Source organism: Balaenoptera acutorostrata, chromosome 8 (assembly GCF_949987535.1).
Source record: "Balaenoptera acutorostrata chromosome 8, mBalAcu1.1, whole genome shotgun sequence".
NCBI classification, from domain to species: Eukaryota; Metazoa; Chordata; class Mammalia; order Artiodactyla; family Balaenopteridae; genus Balaenoptera; species Balaenoptera acutorostrata.
In genome coordinates, this window is record NC_080071.1 from 56,636,640 (window position 1) to 56,658,419 (window position 21,780).

General features: G+C 34.5%; 1 protein-coding gene across 1 annotated transcript in view; it reads right to left on the reverse strand.

The window, feature by feature from the left end:
• Nucleotides 1-6,000: 6,000 nt before the first annotated feature.
• BOLL (boule homolog, RNA binding protein) overlaps nt 6,001-21,780 on the reverse strand; it is a 30,804-nt gene continuing 15,024 nt past the window's right edge. Inside the window, exons 7-10 of the mRNA XM_007190472.2 lie at nt 17,093-17,164; nt 12,331-12,378; nt 11,406-11,534; nt 6,001-6,117 (exon numbers count right to left, since the gene is read on the reverse strand). Of these exons, the coding sequence (XP_007190534.2) occupies nt 6,001-6,117; nt 11,406-11,534; nt 12,331-12,378; nt 17,093-17,164 (366 nt within the window). The remainder of the gene's footprint in view (nt 6,118-11,405; nt 11,535-12,330; nt 12,379-17,092; nt 17,165-21,780) is intronic.

The window sequence follows — 21,780 nt, forward strand, 5'->3', positions numbered from 1 at the left end:
TTCTCCCTCCTCCCAGCACTGTCACCCTTGCCCAAAAAGGCAGCAGTGCTGGAACAAGAGGGGCTAGAACAGGCTTTTGGCATGGGTTGGGGTGCAGGCTGTGGTGGTCCTGGCAGCAGTCTGCATTCCAGACTGCTCCCAATCCGCTGACTCTGCTGGTGCCAGCAATGGCTGCCCTTGCCCTGTTTAGATGCTGTGTCAGGTCTGAGCTGGCTCTGTTCCCCACAACTGTGCACTCCCCTCGGCTGCAGTAGCCCTTGCCCGGAATGGAGCTGCACCACAGAGTAGGTGGGGCTGGAGTGCCCAGTGTGGGTTGGGGTGTGGGCTGTGGCAGTCCCAGCACCAGTGAGAGTTCTGGACCACTCCCAATCCACTGCCTCCACTAGTGCCAGAAATGGCCACCCTTGCCCTATTCAGATGCTTTTCTGTGTTTGAGCTGGCTCCGTCCCCCAGAACTGTGCACTCCCCTTGGCCATGGCAGCCTATGCGCCAGTGTGAAGCTGTACTGCAGAGCAAGTGGGACTGGAGTTGGTGTTTGTCTCGGGCCGGGGTGTACACCGGGGTGGTGGCAGGAAACTGGCCAGAGTCCCAGGCAGTTTCTATCTGCTTCCTCTGCCTTGTTTCGGTGGTGTGTGTGATCTTCACAAGTGGAGTCTAGGTTTCTTACAGCCCTGCTGTCAGTCCTTCTGGTTTTCAAACCTGCTAAGGCAACTTGTCCTCTCAGTGTCAGACCCCCAGGCTGGGGATACCTGAAATGTGGATTGAACCTCTCACTCCCCAGGGAGTGAGCCTGTGTAATCCCTCTGAGCCTGTGTAATCCCTCTCCTCTTCCCTGTTCCCTCCCGACCTGATCTTTTCTCTTCCCTTCCTACCCAATTCCATCTGGATCTTGGATCTTTCTTACAACCTTGGTTGTATAAGAGTCTTTCTGCCAGACGACTTCCAGTTTGTTTTCAGTGAGAATTGCTCCACGTGTAGATATATTTTTGATGTGTTCGTGGCGGGAGGTGGGCTCTGCCTGCATCCTCTTACTCCACCATTATGATCTCCCTCTGGGCCCTTTTAATCTAGACACTCCTGTCATTAACTTCCTAGGGAATTTTCTTGTATTAATTTTTTGCTAATTTCCCCCAAACCATTTTCTCTATGTCTTTTTCCAGAATATTTGACTTCTTGAATTAATCTTCTGATTTTATCTTTTTCTCTATTATTATTCACCTCTGTCTTTTAAAAATCTATTTTCTAAAATCTTTTGCCTATAATGTCTAACCTTTTCACATGTAATTTATTTCAGCTATCACATTAGTGGTAAAACTAGTGAAATCTGAAGAAGGTATATAGTTAAGAGAATTGTATTATTGTTCATTTCCTGTACCAGTGCCCTCCAGTCAAAGAACAATAGGGTGAAGGATATATAGAAACTATTATTTCTATGACTTTTCTGTAAATCTGAAATCATTTCAAAATACAAAGCTGAAAAAAATTAAAAGGACTAAGATGTTTGAGAAAAAGTAAAGTGTTTTCTGGGATGACTATGCATGGACCACTTCTCATAAATTTTCTCTTATCTCTGAGAGGATATTAATTATAGTTTCTTTGATTTTTTTCTGCTCCCTGAACTATATGTTTCTTCTGAATTTCTTTTTTTATCTGTTTGTTTTAGTCTCTCATTCTGAAGGCTTTCTTCTAATGTGACTGCACATCCATATTTAACAGGGCAGACTGAAATCCTAATGGGAAGTTCTTTGTGAATGATGGGTTTATCAAAGAGCTTCACTGTAGGTATTTCAGAGGGCCAGCCAACTTTTTCTCAGTGGTATCAAGCATGCAGTAAAGACAAATTTAATTCTTTCCATCATATTAATAGTTTCATACAGTATTTTCTTATACTGGCTAACAACCATTTTATCTTTCCTGTTTTTTAGTTTGTAATTTCCAGGAACATGGGATATATTTTTTAAAATTTATTTAATTTCCTCTTATATATGTTCTTATACATTATATATATATATATATATATATGTATATATGCTATTTATCCTTATCTTCAATGTAGTGCCATATGCGAAAAATTTTTTGTGGGACCCATGCAGTGTGTACTTTTCTGTTTATTCATCACTGAATGGAGATCTATCCATGACAATTCTAAAAATTGGTTTCATGAGTCCTTGACTCCCCTTACTGTTCTCTGTCCCCTCTGAGGCTATCTATAGTTAGACCTATGCACAGGCCATGAAAATTTTTACCCTCTTGTATGCTCAGAGCTGCAAAGCACAGGTTTTTCCTATTCCTGCCCTCCAGAATGCAATACTTTACAATTGTCCTCCTCTAACCCTGAGGACCTGCTGGATATGAAGGAATTTTAATCTCTAATTGCTTTATAGGAAGCGTTAATGATACTGAAATGAGGAAATGGTTAGGAAGAAGACAGTAGTAGAATTTTTCTGTAAGGTAAGATAGTTGCTAATGTTTAGGTGAATGCACATTATGCGTCTCTGAGCTAAAAAAACAGACAGTGGTAGTAGGTCAAATCCCTTTCCAATTTACTTTTGAATCATTCTGTCTTTCCAACAAGTAAGGTCTAACAGGCCAATAGTTGTGTTTTTCATTCAAGCCCAATCAGTGCCTTAATTAGAAGAAATTCCTCATAGCCTGGCAAGTGGTTAAATATTATCCTTAATATCAAATGTTTTCACGGATAGCTAGTAATACATTGGAGTTAAATAAAAAGAACATTTAACTTAAAGGTGAACTTCAAATTATAATTTACTCCCTTTCCAGTACTTCAATTAATCCTCATAATAATAAACTTATTCGACACTTAAATTAATGCAAAAATGGAAAAACACTGTAAGGAAACATAAATACTTTACAATTCTCCACTTACACCCTTATTACCTAGGGATCTGATATTCATCTTAAAAACTTCAAATGCCCAAATAGACAAAGATTTTCCTTTTGTTCCTACAGTCTAGTTCAATGGGATAATTTTGACATTACGTGATTTTGCTTTATTGACTTTAAAATTAATTCTGTATGTGACTCTGCTGAATTAGGGAATGATACCCTAATTAATACCATATTAACCTAATAAATAGTTTCTATATCGGTCTGCTTTACAATGTATTATTTGATTTGACAGAATACAGTAGCCTGTGGCTTACCGTCAGTGAGTAGCTTCTGGCAAACAGTCATTTATAGCAGTTAGACTTGTGCTCTGAACTCTGGATAAGGTCTCTATTTAATTGATTAGATTTGTTGCTTTAAGATAGTTTTGACGTCTGAAATCACTACTTCTGGATATATACATTTAACATCCTTAAAATTATAATAATTAGAGTTTTAAAAATGACTTACACTTTTTATAAAAACAACAGGCTCAAATTCTTCCAAGGAGTATTTCTACTTTTCTATAATTTTAAGTCACCAAGGTTTTTGGTACACCAGGGAAAATTTGCATAGGAAGAAAAAAAGGTTAATGTTTCAAATGTCAATATTTTAATATTAGTCTACTTTAATAAATTTTAGGAAACAATCATCTCCTATTGATTTAGTAACATTTGTGGATTAATATTTCTATATTATAATACAAATGCACTATAAACAAAAGTAGATAATTTTCCACACAGAAAAATTTGTATAGTAAAGTATGTCTACAAGATTGTATAGTTTTAGAAAACTATAGAATTGGTTTTGGAGTTTCTGTTGCTGAGTGGGGCACCATTTTCTATCGAGTGCCATCAAATCACCTAAAGAAAAATATTTGAGTATAAAATACATGGAACATTCAACCTTGAAAGATAAAATAGGAAATATAAAACTCTATACAAAAGCCCTGTGTTCCAGTTTTGATTTTGAAGGTTTATTTAACTGAATTTCTTTTTTTCCCCTCATCTCTAACAAAAGGGGAATTGTGGGGTTTATTTCTGCCCCTCAACTCAAGCTTCCTACAATCCTGCATATCTAAATTAAAAATAAAACATGCCAGGGACTTCCCTGGTGGTCCAGTGGTTAAGATTCTGTGCTTCCAATGCACGGGGCATGGGTTCGATCCCTGGTCCAGGAACTAAGTTCCCACATGCCGCACAGCGCAGCCAAAAAATATAAATAAATGAATAAAAATAAAACATGCCAAACTTCATTGATTCTGAGATGTACATCTTTTCATATTTCAAAAACTCTGAATCAGTATACATTTACAATTGATGGCAACGTTTTTTTCTTTCATAGTGGTACATAAAATAATGGTGTGTTGTATAATCCATGCTAGCTCAGATTCGATGAAATCTAATTACAGTTGTGTGAGACGTGGGCTTTGGAGTAAGCTAGTTAACCACAGTTCATAGCTCTTAAACTCTTCCCTAGTCCTGAAATCTTAACTCTGTCAGGACCAAAATCTTCCCTAGGATGTATCCCATGTGAAAACCAGAATTATTATAAGCCTTAACAAGACAGATTAAATACAAATAGAAACAAGTCAGTGGTTTTGTTAGCCTTTAGCCTGTGGCACAGCAGAGCAAAGATCTGTATCAGGATAGAAAGGGTAAAGTTCCTCTTAGCAGCATTTCTCCAGACATGCAAGAGGCAGACTTCTGATTCCAGTTTTATGCTTATATGCACGAAGAAAGGTGTCTATTCATACCTCTGTTATGATTTATATTCAACATATGTATAATTTTTATATGATAAAGAATAAGATACCAGTTTCTCTGTACAATTTCTGAATTTCCTACTCACAGATTTAAGAAAATATAGAAAAGTGTATACTCTTAAACTAGAAGAATTAAACTTTAAATCAAGGATGTTTAACATTAATATTCTTTGGAAATTTCTCCTATCCAACTACCACTCTATCCTCTATTGGAATTATTTAGGAGGTACAACTTCCATCATTTGTGTTTATATATATATAATGTGCGTGTGTATAATATATATATAATCTGCAATTGATTATCTAATATGGCATAGCTATTTCAGCTATTTCTAGAGAAGTGTATCTGGAGAAAGTATTAACATTAGGAGAAGTTTGTTTTAGAAGATTTTGATACTATAATGAGCTCTCTCTAAGTAACGTTTACTAACACTTTAGGCTTTGGTATTAGGTCAAAATTATGATTTTAGTCCATGTTTGCAGTACAGTGGCAAGAGCAGTGAAGAAATGCAGTGAAGGGGTGAGGAGTTTTGAACGACTGTGGAGGCTCCTTAAAGTAGACTGTCCTGGTATTGAGTTCCAACACATGGTCTGGGTCAGAAGCAAAAATATGAGTGTGAAATAGCTAACCTCCATCATTTAATTGTAAAGAGTACACTGCAAGCAAGATTCATAGTACCATCATAATAGTTAATCAGTTTGGGTTCTTTACTAGAGATGTAGTCACATTTCCCTAATATATTTATATATTGAATACACACATGGATCTAACTAGATTACCACTCCTTGCCTGGATCTGATTTAAGGTGCATGAGCACAAAATTCCCAAACTGGAAGAGTAGATCATTAACTGTTTTCATCTCCCCATAAATGTTACATGCCATTAACATAATAAAAATCTTAGTATATGAAGTATCTAGGGAAATTCATAGAGACAGACAGTAGATTAGAAGTTACCAGGGACTGCAGAGAGAAGAATATAAAGTTATTGCTTAATGGGTACAGAGTTTCTATTTGGGGTGATGAAAAAGTTTGGAACTAGATAGTGGTGACAGTTGCACAGCAATGTGGATGTAATTAATACCACTTAGCTGTACACTTAAAAATGGAAGATTTTAAGTCATATATATTTTACTACAGTAAATACAAAGTTTTAACCATGTGTGGTTTATAACTTGTTCAAAACTAATAGAAATTATAGCTAGTTTAGAACTGTATTTCCTTCACATGAAATAATTAACTAATTCTGTACTTCTGATCGCAAATGTGATATAAATATCCAAAGTTGTTTCTTTTCAGAAGAGAAATTTGGAAAACTTGAAATATGACTGAAGAATAACAGAAAAAAATCAAAACAAACTTCTTACTTTAATTGGTTCAGGCTGCATCACAGGTGCAGGCACAGCAGTGGCACTTGGAGCATAAACCTGGTGATATGCTGCTTGAACTCCATGATCAGAATAATGCTATAACAAAACAAAGGAAAAAAATATTGTTTTCCATTAATTAATTAAAAATATTTATTCAGCATTACAATTTACTAGGCATTTTGCTACACAATGGAGAAACACAGATGAGAAACAGATTCTCTATCTTTAATTCACTTATAGACTTATCTGAGACAGACTAGTCAAAATTACCCTAAGTCCTATGACACATGTATAGGGATGCATGGGAGAAAAGAAAAGAATTACTTGATGTAGCTTTAGAAAGTTGGGGAGGTGGTCAGGGGAAGTTTTCTAGTGGAGTTTATCCTTGAATTTGAAGAATTAAGGAGAGAAGGTGGGAACAGTATGTGAAAAGGCAGAGAGGCAACTAAGAACACACCTCATTTGGGAGATCTGTATAGGTTGTTTGCTACAGCTGGAAGGAAGATTATTCACCGAACGACAGCTGAAAGATGAGGTAGTAGAGTAACAGGCAGGGAACAGATCATGTAAAAGCAGATTTATGGCTTTTCCAGCAGATGGTGGCACCATTAAGTGAAATATGGAATATAAGAAAAGCAAGTTTGATGTTTATGTTATTGTGAGGGGGGTAGAGAGAAGAAGTTAGTTTTGTAACACATAAAATTTGAGATATTTGTAGGACTTCTAGTAGAGGTATACAGTTAATCAAAAGCTATTGTAGATGTGGCTCTAAAGCAGCACTAATAAATAATGTGAACTACATGTTAATTAAAATCAAGACAGTCAAAAGGTACAAACTTCCAGTTATAGGTAAATAAGTACTAGGGCTGTAATGTACAACATGATAAATATAATTAACACTGCTGTACGTTATATAGGAAAGTTGTTGAGAGTAAATCCTAAGAGTTCTCATCACACACAAATTTTTTCCTATTTCTTTAATTTTCTATCTATATGAGATGGATGTTCACCAAACTTGTGATAATCATTTCATGATGTATGTGAATCAAATCATTATGCTGTACATCTTAAACTTACACAGTGCTGTATGTCAATTATATCTCAATAAAACTGAAAGAAAAATTTCCAGTAGCCATGTTAGAAAAGTAAAAAGAAACAAGTAAAATTAATTTCCAGTAATATATTTTATTTAAACTAATGTATTAAAAATATACTAAAGTGTATTCAATATAAAATTAGTGATAAATTTTACATTCATTTTTCATACTATGTCATTAAAACTTGGTGTGTATTTTGCACTTACAACACATCTCAATTCAGACCAGCCACACATTTCAAGTGCTCAGTAGCCTCATGTGGTAATGGCTATTGTTGTACTGGATAGTGCAGGTCTAAAATTCAGAAGTGACGCTGGGGCTAGAGAGATGAGTATGGATGATAACATCAGAGTGAGTATGTAGGGTGAAACAATGGAGAATCAAATATGAAATCATGGGGAGCAAAAAGATCAGCTTACAAAGGAAAATGAAAGGAGGTAAAAGGATTGCCAGAAGAGAGCAGTATCATGGAAACCAAAGGTAGGAAGAGTTTTAAGGAGTATGTCCAATGTCTCTGACAGGTCAAGAAAGACTGAAAAGAAAGGAAAGTATTTGGCAATTAGGGAATCACTGAGGAACTTTATCAAAGGCAGCTTCAGTGGAAAGGTAATGAAGTAGACTTCAGCAGGTGAGGGGAGAATGGGTAGTGAGGCAGTGGAAATACTAAATGTAGACTAACTTTTCAAGCTTGGCTTTGAAAGGTAGAAGAGAATTAAGGCATTGGTGGGGGTGTGTCAAAGGATAGTAATTATCTCCTACCAGGTGCTAGGCACTATACAAAGAACTTTCTGTATACAACAACTCTAATCTTTGCATCAATCTTGCAAAATAGATTTTCTGGATGTCTTTATGTTATCAATGTGGATATTACAAAACCAACCCTGTGAAGAGTTAAGTGATTACTCAAAGAAACACACTAGTAAGTGGTGAAGCTATGAACCAGTGGTGAGAAAATGTCTTAAAATACATGAGAAAAGAAGGATAACAGTCGAATGAGGTCCCTGAGGAAGAGGGAAGTTATAGTATCCAGAGCAAAGAGGCAGAAATAACCTTGGATGAGAAAGGTTACTAAAAAAATATAAGAAGCTAAGGATGAGTTGTGAGTCAGGTAAGTTTGTGTGTTGGGGACTGGAAGCTGAGTTGGTTCTGACAAAGTAGTTTCTATTTACTTTGCAAAGTAGAAGGCACTATATTCTAAGAGTGAAGGGGGAAACAGCTATTGAAATCAGTGAGAAATAATGTTAATTCATTTTTATATTTTAGGGAATCTAACTATCAAACTCATAAGAACAAGCCCTGTGTTTTTTAATTTTAGGGAAAAAAACACTTAAAATATAAACCACCCCACCCTATTTATTAATTTATATATTAGAATTATATCTTCTACCAGAAACAATATTAAAATAAAAATATGCTTATATCATTTTGTATGGAAATATCATAAAATTAATGGTATAAGTTATAAGCTAAATAGAAGCAATATTTCCAGAAAAGTCTTATTAGATTCCACTAAATAGTGAAATATAACCTGATAAGTTACCTGATGTCAGGAATTAAGAATATGGTTCAGTGCCAAAAGTAGATTATGGCTAAAAACCTAATGTAAAAGCATTCTTATCTCACTGTCCCCCTCTTTGAAAACCAGAAAACAACAAAAAGAACGAAAGATAGATTTTTAAAATGCCATCATCAAGTAAACGAGGAAGTGCCCACGATCCTGAATTACAATGTAGAATATCTGCCAAATGCTATGCAATTTGGACCAATATAAGGGAGAGTTCTGAAGCCTGAGGAAGGTTATAATTTCCCTGAAGGTAAATGTTCTGAAAGGCCTATTCAAAGATTCTTTAGTCTCAAGTGTAGGGGTGTGTCAGGCTAAGGCAGAAGGAGGAAAGATCTTCACAGAGATCCAATTTTACTTAATAGCAGGGGAGGCAGAATTGAAGGAGAAATCAGGTTTTCACTATTTTGTGGTCTACTACCTTGCATTATAGCTGAGGAACATTGCTGGAGGTGAATCAGGGTGCCAAGTGGAAAGTGAAGTAACAATTACTACACCCCCATACAGAAAATCTATGAAAAAAGAGACTTTGCCAGGAGCCAAATGATCTCCAGAATGCTAAAAACTAAGGGCATCTCAAGCAGGAGACATAACAGACTTGGTGGCAGGCTGTTTAAGACAACAGCATGCTTCTCCTACCCTGTATTTCAAAAAATAGCTGGTATCACTTAAAGACATGTAAAGATATGAAGGAAAAGGAAGCAACCTAAGACTCTTCTCATCCTCTCCAACTCCATCAAGGGAAAAGCAAAAAGGGGGAAAAAAAGAAAAAGATGAGAAATCACCCCAGAAAATAGTAGAAAAGTTCAGATAAATATAATTCTTTTGATCTTAAAGAAATTATAATAATATGATCTCTAAAAAGAGTTCCAAAAAGATTTTAAGCCAACAGACAACATTTACAGGCAATGATGTAAGCAAAGCGGCAGAGTTTGGGATAAAAAAGATAAAAATAAAATAGAGATGAAATCTTCATTAGTCATAATAAAAAGTTGACTAAACACAATGAAAAATATAGTCATAATTGTCTTGAAAAAGCATATAAAACAACATTAAAAACTACTATGATAAATTACCTCAGAGATGACAGATATGAAAGACAAGAGATCTAACATAGGCATAAATGGTGTTCCTGAAGAAGAAGAAACACACCTGGAATAAAAAAATTTTTTTTTCAAAGTTCTAACAGGAAAAAAGAAACTGAAATAAAAACTAGCCTGAGAATCAAAGGAGCAAACTGTGTCCCAGGAAAAATATTATAAAGACTGATAAATTCCAAGACATATCCTGGTGAAGTGATTTCAAGTTAAGACAGACTTTTCAGGCACGCAGGAAGAAAAAGCAAATTACGTATAAGGGGGAAAGTCAGGCTGGTTTCAAATTCCTTTACAGCTATACTGAACACCAGAAAAGAGTAGACTAGAAGTTCTAAGAGAAAAAAGTGTTGTTATGGGTTGAATTGTGTTCTCTTAAAACTTATGTGTTGAAGTCCTAACCCCCAGTATGTCAGAGTATGACCTTATTTGGAGAAAGGGTCTTTACAGAGGTAAGCAAATTAAAGTATGGTCATTAGGGTGGAAACTAATCCAGTATGACTGGTATCCTTATAAAAATGGGAAACTTGGACATAGAAACAGGAAAGATAATGTGAAGACACAGGGAGACAGTGGTCATCTACAAGCCAAGAAGAAAGGCCTGGAATAGGTACTTCTCTCACAGTCCTCAGATGGAACCAATTCTTCCAACATCTTGATTTTGGACTTCTAGGCTCCAGAACTGTGAGACAATACATTTCTATTTTTTAAGCCATCCAGTTCGTGTACTTTGTTCCAGCAGCCTTAGCAAACTTATACAAGTATGATGCAGCTATTTTATAGCTAGTCTTAATTTCTTTCAGACTTATAGACAACAAACATGTTGAACAAACAAGGATGTACAAACTCAGAGAGTATATAGCACATATAAGCCTTCTTTAACAAAGACTGCTTGCAGATTCAGTCAACCAAGTGATAAATGGAGGGTGAGATGAAGAATGGAGAAATCATAGTAAAAGTATTGATAGTAAACATTAAGATCCAAAATTGTGGAAATTATTGTTCCAGAAAAATTATGTTATAAACCTTAGCAATAATAATAATAATTTAAAAAATACACTCAAATTGGGAGGTGGGTATTAATAGATACCCAATAGGTACCCAATCTTTCACAACATATTTAAAACATACCATGTACAGTTTCTGGCATATAGATGATGAGGTTATTAGTAATGGTTTGCAAATATAATTTAAACACATGAAAGATAATATTTACAGTTTACAGTTATAAAATAAATTTGATTTACATTTTTGAAGGAAGAATTTTTTAAAGATTATTTTCTTCTTTGACTTAATTTTTATACACTTTTAATTGACAGAATGTTAGTAACAATACAGATTGACAGGCAAACCAGAAGGAGAAGCATTTATCTTACTCTTTCAAGGGGACTGAGTCAGGGAATAGCCTAGTAGAATGAACAGATTTGAGAAATGGTTCAGAATTAGTTAGTGAAGAAGTCTAAGATGAAGCATTCTTAGATATAAAAAAGGGGAAGAGATGTGAATAAATCAAAGAAAACATAAGATGTTCAACTTCAATGAGGGTCTTGAATAAATATTTTTAGAAAAGAAAAAGAAATAAGTGTTAAGAGGAAGTGGTTATAGATAACTTACTTTGAGACTAACACATACCTCTGGAACTGAAGCTTCCATCAGAGACAGCGGAGGAGGAACACATCCACCATCCTGTGCAGTTTCCACTGGTTGATAAATAACCTCAGAAGGTTGCAGGTATAAGAATGGAGCAGAAGAGGCAGGAGACTAAAACACAAAACCATACTTCTAATTAAAATTGGATTAGTTATTTCAATTAAACCAAATGACTTACCCAACACATGAGAGAAATATTGGTTTCACATTTTCCTAAAGTTGTTTTTCAGGGACAGCACAGAAGTATCTTAGCAACAAACTAGGAACTCTGGGTTGTTATAAATTCCAATTGTGTAGATGTTATTAATAACTTTATCACTTATAAGTACTAAAAATTTCTTAGCACTTTAGAACCTCATATATAAATTAAGATAATCATTAAGATCACAATTAAAGGTTGTAATAATATAACCTATAGTATTTAAATTGTCATAAACGTCTATTCTCAGCTTTCCGACTTCCCATGGAAGTGGGACGTATCATTAAACAATTTTTTTGGTGGTACACTATTTGTTATCAAAAGTTGGGAGATGGAATACTTATTTAGGAGCATAAATAAAACAAGCAAAATCTGAAGTAAAGCTAGAAAAATGCTAAATTTTCTAATAATACTAATAGTAAAAAGAAGTAAATTTTCATTTCAGTTTACATAGTGCTCACTTATTTATAAAATGCTTTCACTTACATGATCTCATTTGACCATCACAAAAATCATGTGAGAAAACTTTCAACGGTATAGTATCATTACTTCCACTTTGCAAATGAGGAAGCTGAGAAATATAGTGATTAAATGAATTGCCAAAGGTATCACAGTTAATAAATACAAGAGGAAGGTCTCAAATCTAGTTCTCCTGACTTAAATATTCAGGCAGTCTTCACAAAAACAATGAAAAAAATTAATATTTACCTGAGGAACACCCCACTGCCACTGACCTGGTAGACACTGTGCAGGGGCCTAAAATGAAAAAAAAAAAACCCACCCAGATTATAAACAAGGGTTAAAACTGAATATCTACATGCAAAAGTATGAACCTGGACCCCTACACCTCAAACCATATACAAAAATTAACTCAAAATGGATCAAAGATCTAAATGTAAGAGCTAAAACTATAAAACTCTTATAAGAAAACATAGGTGCAAATCTTTGTGACTCTGAACCAGGTAATTAAAAAAATTATGACCTCAAAAGCACAAGCAACAAAGCAACAAAAGAAAAAAAGGATAAACTGGATTTCATCAACCTGAAAAACTTTTGTGCTGCAGAAGACACCATCAAGGAAGTGAAAATAAACCCACAATATTGGAGAAAATATTTACAAATTATAAGCAACTTATAAGATTATAAGAATCTGATAAGAAACTTGTATCTAGAATATACAAAGAACCCTTATAACTCAATAGTAAAAGGCAAGTAACCCAATATAAAAACTGGTAAAGGATATGAATAGACATTTTCTCAAAGAAGATATACAAAAATGGCCAATAAGCATATAAAAGATATTCAACATCATTAGCCTTGGGCTATGGAAATCAAAACTACACTGTGATATCACTTCACATACACAAGAAGGGCTATAATCAAAAAGGTAGATAATAAGTGTTGGCAAAGATGTGGAGAAATTAGAACCCTCATAAACTGCTGGTGAGAGTGTAAAATGGTGCAGCCTTTGGAAAGTATGACACTTCCTTAAAAGGTTAATAAACACAGAGATACCATATGACTCAGCAATTCTACTCCTAGGTATAAGACCTTAGAGAAATGAAAACGTATGTCCACACAAAAATCTGTACACGAATGTTCATAGCAGCATTATTTGTAAAAGCTGAAAAGTGGAAACAGCCCAAATGTCCATCAACGTAAGAAAAGATAAACAAAATGCGGTATATATCCAAATAATGTGCAGAACAGGCAAATCTATAAAGACAGAAAGTATATTACTGGTTGCCTAGGACTGGGAGGAGGGGGTAAGGCGAATGCCTACAAATGGGTAAGCTTTTTTTTTTTTGGTGGTATGGTTGTATAACTCTGTGAATTTAGTAAAAACCACTGTGTTGTACACTTTGAAAAGGTGAATTGTATGGTATGTGAATTGTATCTAAATAAAGCTGTTATTTAAAAAAAAAGAGGGTCAAATTACTTAAGGTACTTATTGTAAGATGACAATATAGAACATAGACTTTTTATTTCTTAAATTAGTTGTATTATTCCTTAATAATAAATGTTTTACTTTTAACTTATTCTCCACCTTTAAAAAGGCTTTTTTTAATTATTAAAGTAAAAAAACAGAAAAAAAGAAGATCCCATGAATCTACCATCTAAACTGTTAATTTCGTGCTGACCACATCACCTTCTAATGGATTACATCACTGTGTTATAATGATGACCAAGATAACGTGAGGTCTATGTTCTTTATACCATATTAAAAAAGGCAGGATAATGTATAATCTCTTAAGAAAATATTTTAATAAAAAATCTGAAATAAAATGATATATATGTAGATTTGTTAGATAAATAAAATCACTATCTACTTATGAAGTAAGAAATACAAAGGAGATAAATACTGATTGAACCAGGCATTATCCGATTTGACTAACAAAAATTTTTTTTTTGCTTGCTAAAGGATGCTGCTTATTTATTATTTTTTTGTAAATTTTAAAATTTTTTATTGGGGTATAGTTGTTTTACAATGTTGTGTTAGTTTCTCCTGTACAGTGAAGTGAAGCAGAGTTGCCTGTGCTATACAGCAGGTTCTCACTATTTATCTATTTTATATTGACTAACAAAAATTGATAAAACTATCAATCCCAGAATTTGTAAAAAGAAAGAGCAAGGGAAGACATTATCAAAGTGGCAATTTTTAGGGCAGAATGATGATGAATAAATATATTACTGTAAAGAAATATGTGAAGTGAAATTATTTCTTACATTGCAAAATACTATGTTACAAATTGGTACAAAAATCTTTCCCGAGTATATCTAGGTAATATACTTCCAATTTTATAATTTGTGTCAAGTGGAAAACCAGAGCCAAAGTATAAAATTAAATTGTATTAGAGTTCTATTCAGAATACATCTATGTCATGTATGTATATATGTAATGAATTAATGAAGGAGGAGCTGGACTCCACAAGGTGCAAGCAGAAAGAAAGCAACTTTAGTCTTTCTCATGCCTGGCACTTTAAAAGCATTGTGTTGAAGCTAGTGGTTACCAGTGGTGAGAGGGACAGGGGGAGGAGCAAAATAAAGGTAGGGGGTTAAAAGGTACAAACTACTATGTATAAAATAAATAAGCTACAAGGATATATTGTACAGTACAGGGAATATAGCCAATATTTTATAATAACTATAAATGGAGTATAATCTATAAAAATGTTGAATCACTATGTTGTACACCTGAAGCTAATATTGTAAATCAACTATACTTCAACAAAAAAAATAAACTTTTCAAAGGGTAAAACAAACAAACAAATAAAAACCACTGTGTTGAGCTGTTTTTCCTTGCCCCTGGATAAAAATTAGATCACTTTTTGGCGTGTGGCAGATTCCGAATGCTGACACTCTGGTTAGGTACTTTACTCTGTTCTTTGGTGATCTCCCTGCTGAGAACTTCTGACTACAATTCTAGACCTTGATTCTAGGAGTCTACTTCACACAGATTTTTTTCTCTCCTGGGGTCACCTTAAAGTTTTTTGGAAAGAGTCTCTTCTGTGAGGTTTGTATCTTGCTCTTGGGAAACATAAACCTTTACTTGCTGTGAGACGTGCAGCACATTCCTACTGTAGCATTCTCTTCTGGCTCTGCCTCCATAGACCACTCCAGCTTCTTCTTCAGGCTTTTTTTAAGGAGAGGTCACGCCCAAGTGACACTATCTCACAAATTTCAGGGGACAAATATTAAACTCTCTTAGTCATTCTCTGAAGTCATCTTCACTTGGTTGAGGAGAATGGGAAATGCCATAGCACTCTAACAACTCTCTTGTTAAAAAAGCCTCATTACCAGTCTCCCTTTTTAACCTCATCCTTTCACATGCTCAAGGTGGGCAATAAGCTAAGGGTCCCAAAACTGGTTTCACAACTTTCGGCTTGTCATGTTAAATGGCCTGGTACCTAATGTAGTCTTTGGGGCCTCTCAAAATTTTGAATTAGGAATAGTCACACTACATATATACTTTATTTATTTTTAATTTTGGCTGCGTTGGGCCTTTGTTGCTGCACCCGGGTTTTCTCTAATTGCGGCAAGCGGGGTCTACTCTTCATTGCAGTGCGCGGGCTTCTCATTGCGGTGACTTTTCTTGTTGCGGAGCGTAGGCTCTAGATGCGCAAGCTCAGTAGTTGTGGCACTTGGGCTTAGTTGCTCTGTGGCATGTGGGATCTTCCCAGACCAGGGATCAAACCCGTATCCCCTGCATTGGCAGGTGGATTCTTAACCACTGCACCACCAGGGAAGTCCCTACATATATACTTTAAATAAATGCCAGTAAGTTACTTTCATTTTTACTAAGTGAATAAAACACTTTAGATAATTTTATATTTAGCATAGTAACAAATTTTTTAAAAAAATTTATTTATTATTTATTTTTAGCTGCATTGGGTCTTTGTTGCTGCGTGCAGCTTTCTCTAGTTGCGTCAAGCGGGGACTACTCTTCGTTGTGCAGCTCGGGCTCTAGGTGAGTGGGCTTCAGTACTTGTGGCTGGTGGGCTCTAGAGTGCAGGCTCAGTAATTGTGGTGCATGGGCTTAGTTGCTCCGCGGCACGTGGGATCTTCCCGGACCAGGGCTCGAACCCGTGTCCCCTGCATTGGCAGGCGGATTCTTAACCACTGCGCCACTAGGGAAGCCCTAGCACAGTAACAGAATTTAAAAATAAGTGACCTCCCCAAAACCTAGTCTAACACTAAAAATAATTCCAGTAACCGTAACATTTCATGTGGGTCTATTTTAAAAGTTCAAAATGAAAAATACCCCCCAGAAATAAAGTCTCTTCCACTATTTCAAAGGTATAAAAGAATGAGATTTTATTTGTGAATGCTACAGACAAGAAGTTGGCAAACGTTTTCTGTAAAGGGCCAGAGGGTAAATATTTTAAGCTTTGCAGGCCGTATATCTCTGTTGCAACTACTCAACTCTGCCACTGCAGCACAAAAGCAGCCACAGACAATATGTAAACAAATATGGCTGTGTTCCAATTACACTTTATCTACAAAACACCAAAATGGTCTGGCATTAGAGTTCACTTACCCTCAATCTCCCACAAGAATTAATGAAGAGTGTTGGTTAACTAAAAGGGGCTGTCATAATATAAACCATAATATATTATTCTAATATATATTTATTAAATATAATAACTAGAAACTGATATAACGGTCACAGTAGCATTAAACAAATATCAGCCTGTTGTCCAACATCTTTATCTTACTTTGGGAATTATTTCTATGCTAACCAGGGGAGCAAAACTGACCTCATTACATTTGATAAAAGGAAGTAAACAGTCCATCTTCTTGTATGACATTGTTTAGATCCCTCATAAAAAAAGAAAAATGCCACTGTTATCAAGGCTTAGCTACCTCTTTTTAATTACGAGAGTATTTGCATGAGAAAGCCTAAAATGAAACTTACTCAAAAAAGGACTGAAAGTATCAAAGAAGATTTTCATTGTAATTTAATGTTTACCTGGTAGTGATAAGCAGGTTGCTGATAAACGGGCTGAGCTACCATCACAGTGGAACTAGATACAGAACGTGACTATAAGAGGAAAGAAAAAGAAAAATTATTTTAGGCAAAATTCTTTAAAATAGTTTATAATGAAATTTATCTCGCATTGTCACCTAAACCCAGTCAACTTACGGTTTATGATTGGAAATGTCATTTTTCCACTTCTTATTGATATTATTATAACTCCACTTTAAGTCTATTAAAATTATCACAGTATTTCTACTTCCATGTGGTTTCATTTCCATAGTAATGCTAAAACAACCACCAGAAAAGTTGCTTTTAGTCCAAAGATTATGAAAATATAGTTCTAAGAGAATATTTAGAGGAAAAATGGCAGCTGGACTTAAGGTGACACTGCCTATTTCCATTGTGGAGACCAGCAGTAGATAATGTTTACATAGTATTTAGAACTGAATGAATAATCATATCTGATTTGCCACTAATTTCCCACTACTTATGAATAATCAACATCCTATTCCTTTGTTATACATTTAATTAAAGCAAATACATTATTTATTGAAGAATTTGTTAAATTCTATTTTATCATTTTGATTTTTAAATGAGATAGTCATCCAATAAATTTACAGGTGATTTATTACGTCTTAAAAAAGTACATGTAACACTTGATTATTCAAATAGAGTAAGCCCCCAAATAGGTGACTTATTTATTTATCTATTATTATTTTAAAAATTTATTTATTTTTGGCTGCGTTGGGTCTTCGTTGTTGCATGTGGGCTTTCTCTAGTTGTGGCGAACAGGGGCTACTCTTCGCTGTGGTGAGCAGGCTTCTCATTACAGTGGCTTCTCTTTGTTGCGGAGCATGGGCTCTAGGCACGTGGGCTTCAGTAGCTGTGGCACGTGAGTTCAGTAGTTGTGGCTTGCGGGCTCTACAGCACAGGGTCAGTAGTTGTGGCGCATGGGCTTAGATGTTCCGCGGCATGTGGGATCTTCCCGGACCAGGGCTTGAACCCCTGTCCCCTGCATTGGCAGGCGGATTCTTAACCACTGTGCCACCAGGGAAGTCCCGAAATAGGTTATTTAAAATCAGATCATTAAAGAAACAAGCAAATCGTATTACAAAATAGGTAAAATAGGCTTTAATGATAGCAATTAAAATTCAGTTTCTAACATGGGATCTAATTTGCATTGTTTTGTTTTAATGTTCATCCCTCCCCCCCAAAACTGAAGAAAAGTATCATAGTTTTGCATAATTTTCAGACTATCATGTGCTAATAAAATTGTACCACAGATTAACATTAGAAAATAATAATGTAATTTATTAAATTAAGAGATTAAAGGAGGAAAAAATGATAATCTAAGCAGATAACAGAAATTGCATTGTTAAAATTCAATACCCTTTCATAATAAAAACTCTTAGTAAACAGAATAAAAAGTAACTTCCTTAATTGACTTTGGGCAATAATTCTCAACCAGGTGCGACTTTGCCCCCCCTAGGAAACATTTGGTAATATTTTGGTTTTCATAAATGTAGGGAGGCTAGGATACTGCTAAAAATCCTACAATGTACAGGACAGTCTCCCACAAAAAAGAATCAGTCATCTGGCCCAAAATGTCAATAGTGCTGAGGTGGAGAAACCTTGGTTAAGGTTAAGAGTATCTTAACGTATATATGTAGGTTTTGGAAGATACTCATATAAAGCTTAATGGTGAGTTACTGAACTTATTTCTTTTTTTAAGAACAAGTGTCGTATAAATACTGTAGCAGAGACATTGCCAGTCAATAACTTGATGAGAAAAAATGAGAAACAGAAGAGCAGAAAGAAACAGAAGTATACTGAGTCCTAAATGATTGCCTATATGAGAGTTTGGCAGGGTTACTGATAAAATATCAACATTTACAAATCAAAAGCATTACTACACACCAGTCACAATCTATTAGAAAGTGTGATTAAAAAAATACACCATTCATAAAAGCAACAAGAACTACAGAGTACCTAAGAATAAATCAAACAAAAGATATGCCAAACTTTTTTTTACAGAGGAAGAAAACTTAATTGATGGATGGAAACTCTAAATGATGTTTATGAATGGGAAAATTCAGTATTATGCCTAAATGTCCCAAGTTAATCTATATATTTAATGCAATGCTAATAAAAACTAAGGCTTTTCACAGAGCTGAACAAGCTGAATTATGAAATTTATATTTATAAAAGCAAAGACTTAAGGATAGATGAGGGACTCTTAAAGAACAGAGTAAGATTATGGCCCTATCAGATTTTAAGACTTATTATAAAGCAACAGGAATTAAAACAGAATTGGGCAGGGCAAACAAATACACCAATGGAACATAATAGAGAGCCCAGAAAGAGACTCCACACACAGAAACTCAGCGTTTGACAAAGGATTCATTTCAAAACAGTGGAAGAGGATGGATTAGTCAATATGTAAACTGCAGATTTAAGATCTAGATGTGAAAAACAGCAACAGCATAGTATTTAAAAAAAAAAACACTAAAAGCTGAAACCATAAAACATTAATACATCTATCAACATTAAAACAAAAAACTTGTGTATGACAAAAAATACCATAAAGTTAATGGACAAGACACAAACTAAAAGATATTTACAATCCATAGGACTCATATAATGAACTCAAGAAAAAGACAAACAATCCCAACAGAAAAAATGGGTAAAAGAAATGAAGAGGCAGCTCATAGAAGAAACTGAAATGGCAAATAAATATATGAAAATATGTTTAATCTTACCACTGACTAGGCAAGTGAAAGGTAAAACAAGATACCATTTCATAATAATATTGGCAAAAATACAAAAATCTAGTAAATTAAAGGACTGGCAGATTATGGAGAAACTGAAGCTCTCATAAACTGTTATCCAACCTTTATACTGGAACACTTTAGAAAGATATTTGGGAACATTTAGTCAAAGATGTGTATAGTCTATAAATGTGAAATTCTACTTCTACACATATGTCATAGCCTAGACCAATGTCGGAGAACACAAAAATCTTCCAGTGGTGCATGAGCATGAATAGGTTTAAGAGTATTAATTTTCAGATATTTCATATGGTCTCCTTTCTGATTTGATCTGTCTGTGAATGTATCTGTGTACAATGGATTCTTCTTTTCAAAACTCCCCTTTTATAATACTTTTCCCCTTCACTATGAAAGGCACACTCTCACTCATTCTGGATCTTGCTATAATGCTTTGTTCTGGAATGTAAACATTAACAGAGCGTCAAACAAACAGACAATTCAAGAAGGCAATGCCCTTGAAAAACAGGAGAGAGCAAAGCAGAAAGAGTTTGTATAAGAAATATTAAGGGGGAGATGGTACCTTATTTCATATCCAGGTAACAAAATAAATTACAAGATGGTCACAGGGATACATATTAATTCATTTATTTGAACTTAAAAATAGAGTCAGAATTTTCTAATAGAAAGTAAGTTTTATTTGATTGGCTAATTTTATTTGGTTGACTAGTTTTGTTAACTGAATTATAGAGCAGGCATTTTCCATTCTTTTTTTCTTTTTTTATTGCGAGATATTTGACATATGACATTATGCTAGTTTCAGGTGCATAATATAATGATTATATATATATATATATATATATATATATATATATATATATAAAAAGAATGAAATGATAACCACAGTGAGTCTAGTTAACATCCATCACTACATGTAGGACATTTTCCAGTCTTAAATGAAATCTATAGCTACAGACTTTTATAAAATATATATCTAAAGCAAACCTACAATATATAATATGTCTAAACTATTTAAAATTATGGTAAATTTCAGATTTCAACTTAAAAATGAGAGTATTCATAATTTTTCAAAAAAATTTTAGATATATAAGCAAAAAACTTTGAAGATCACTGTCCTAGACAAACTCTCACACAATACATACAAAATCTAGATGTTCAATGTAGTCTGCTTAAAAAAATTTTATACTCTATTATTTATTTACTGTTATGCAACTTGCAACTTTTCTAAATAGGGTAATGTATTATAACAAATAATTGTATTTATTGTATTTATATATTCAATATATTATAATCATAAACAATATATTAATTATATTTATAGAATTATATTCATACATATATATATTTCACTCTCAGACCTACTAAATGTAGATCTGCAGGGGTTGGTTCTGCCCATTTTTAAAAATTTTTGAATTTTATTTTATTTATTTTTTTATACAGCAGGTTCTTATTAGTCATCAATTTTATACACATCAGTGTATACATGTCAATCCCAATCGCCCAATTCAGCACACCACCATCCCCACCCCGCCGTGGCTTTCCCCCCTTGGTGTCCATACGTTTGTTCTCTACATCTGTGTCTCTATTTCTGCCCTGCAAACCAGTTCATCTGTACCATTTTTCTAGGTTCCACATACATGCGTTAATATACAATATTTGTTTTTCTCTTTCTGACTTACTTCACTCTGTATGACAGTCTCTAGATCCATCCACGTCTCAACAAATGACTCAATTTCGTTCCTTTTTATGGCTGAGTAATATTCCATTGTATATATGTACCACATCTTCTTTATCCATTCATCTGTTGATGGGCATTTAGGTTGCTTCCATGACCTGGCTATTGTAAATAGTGCTTCAAGGAACATTGGGGTGCATGTGTCTTTTTGAATTATG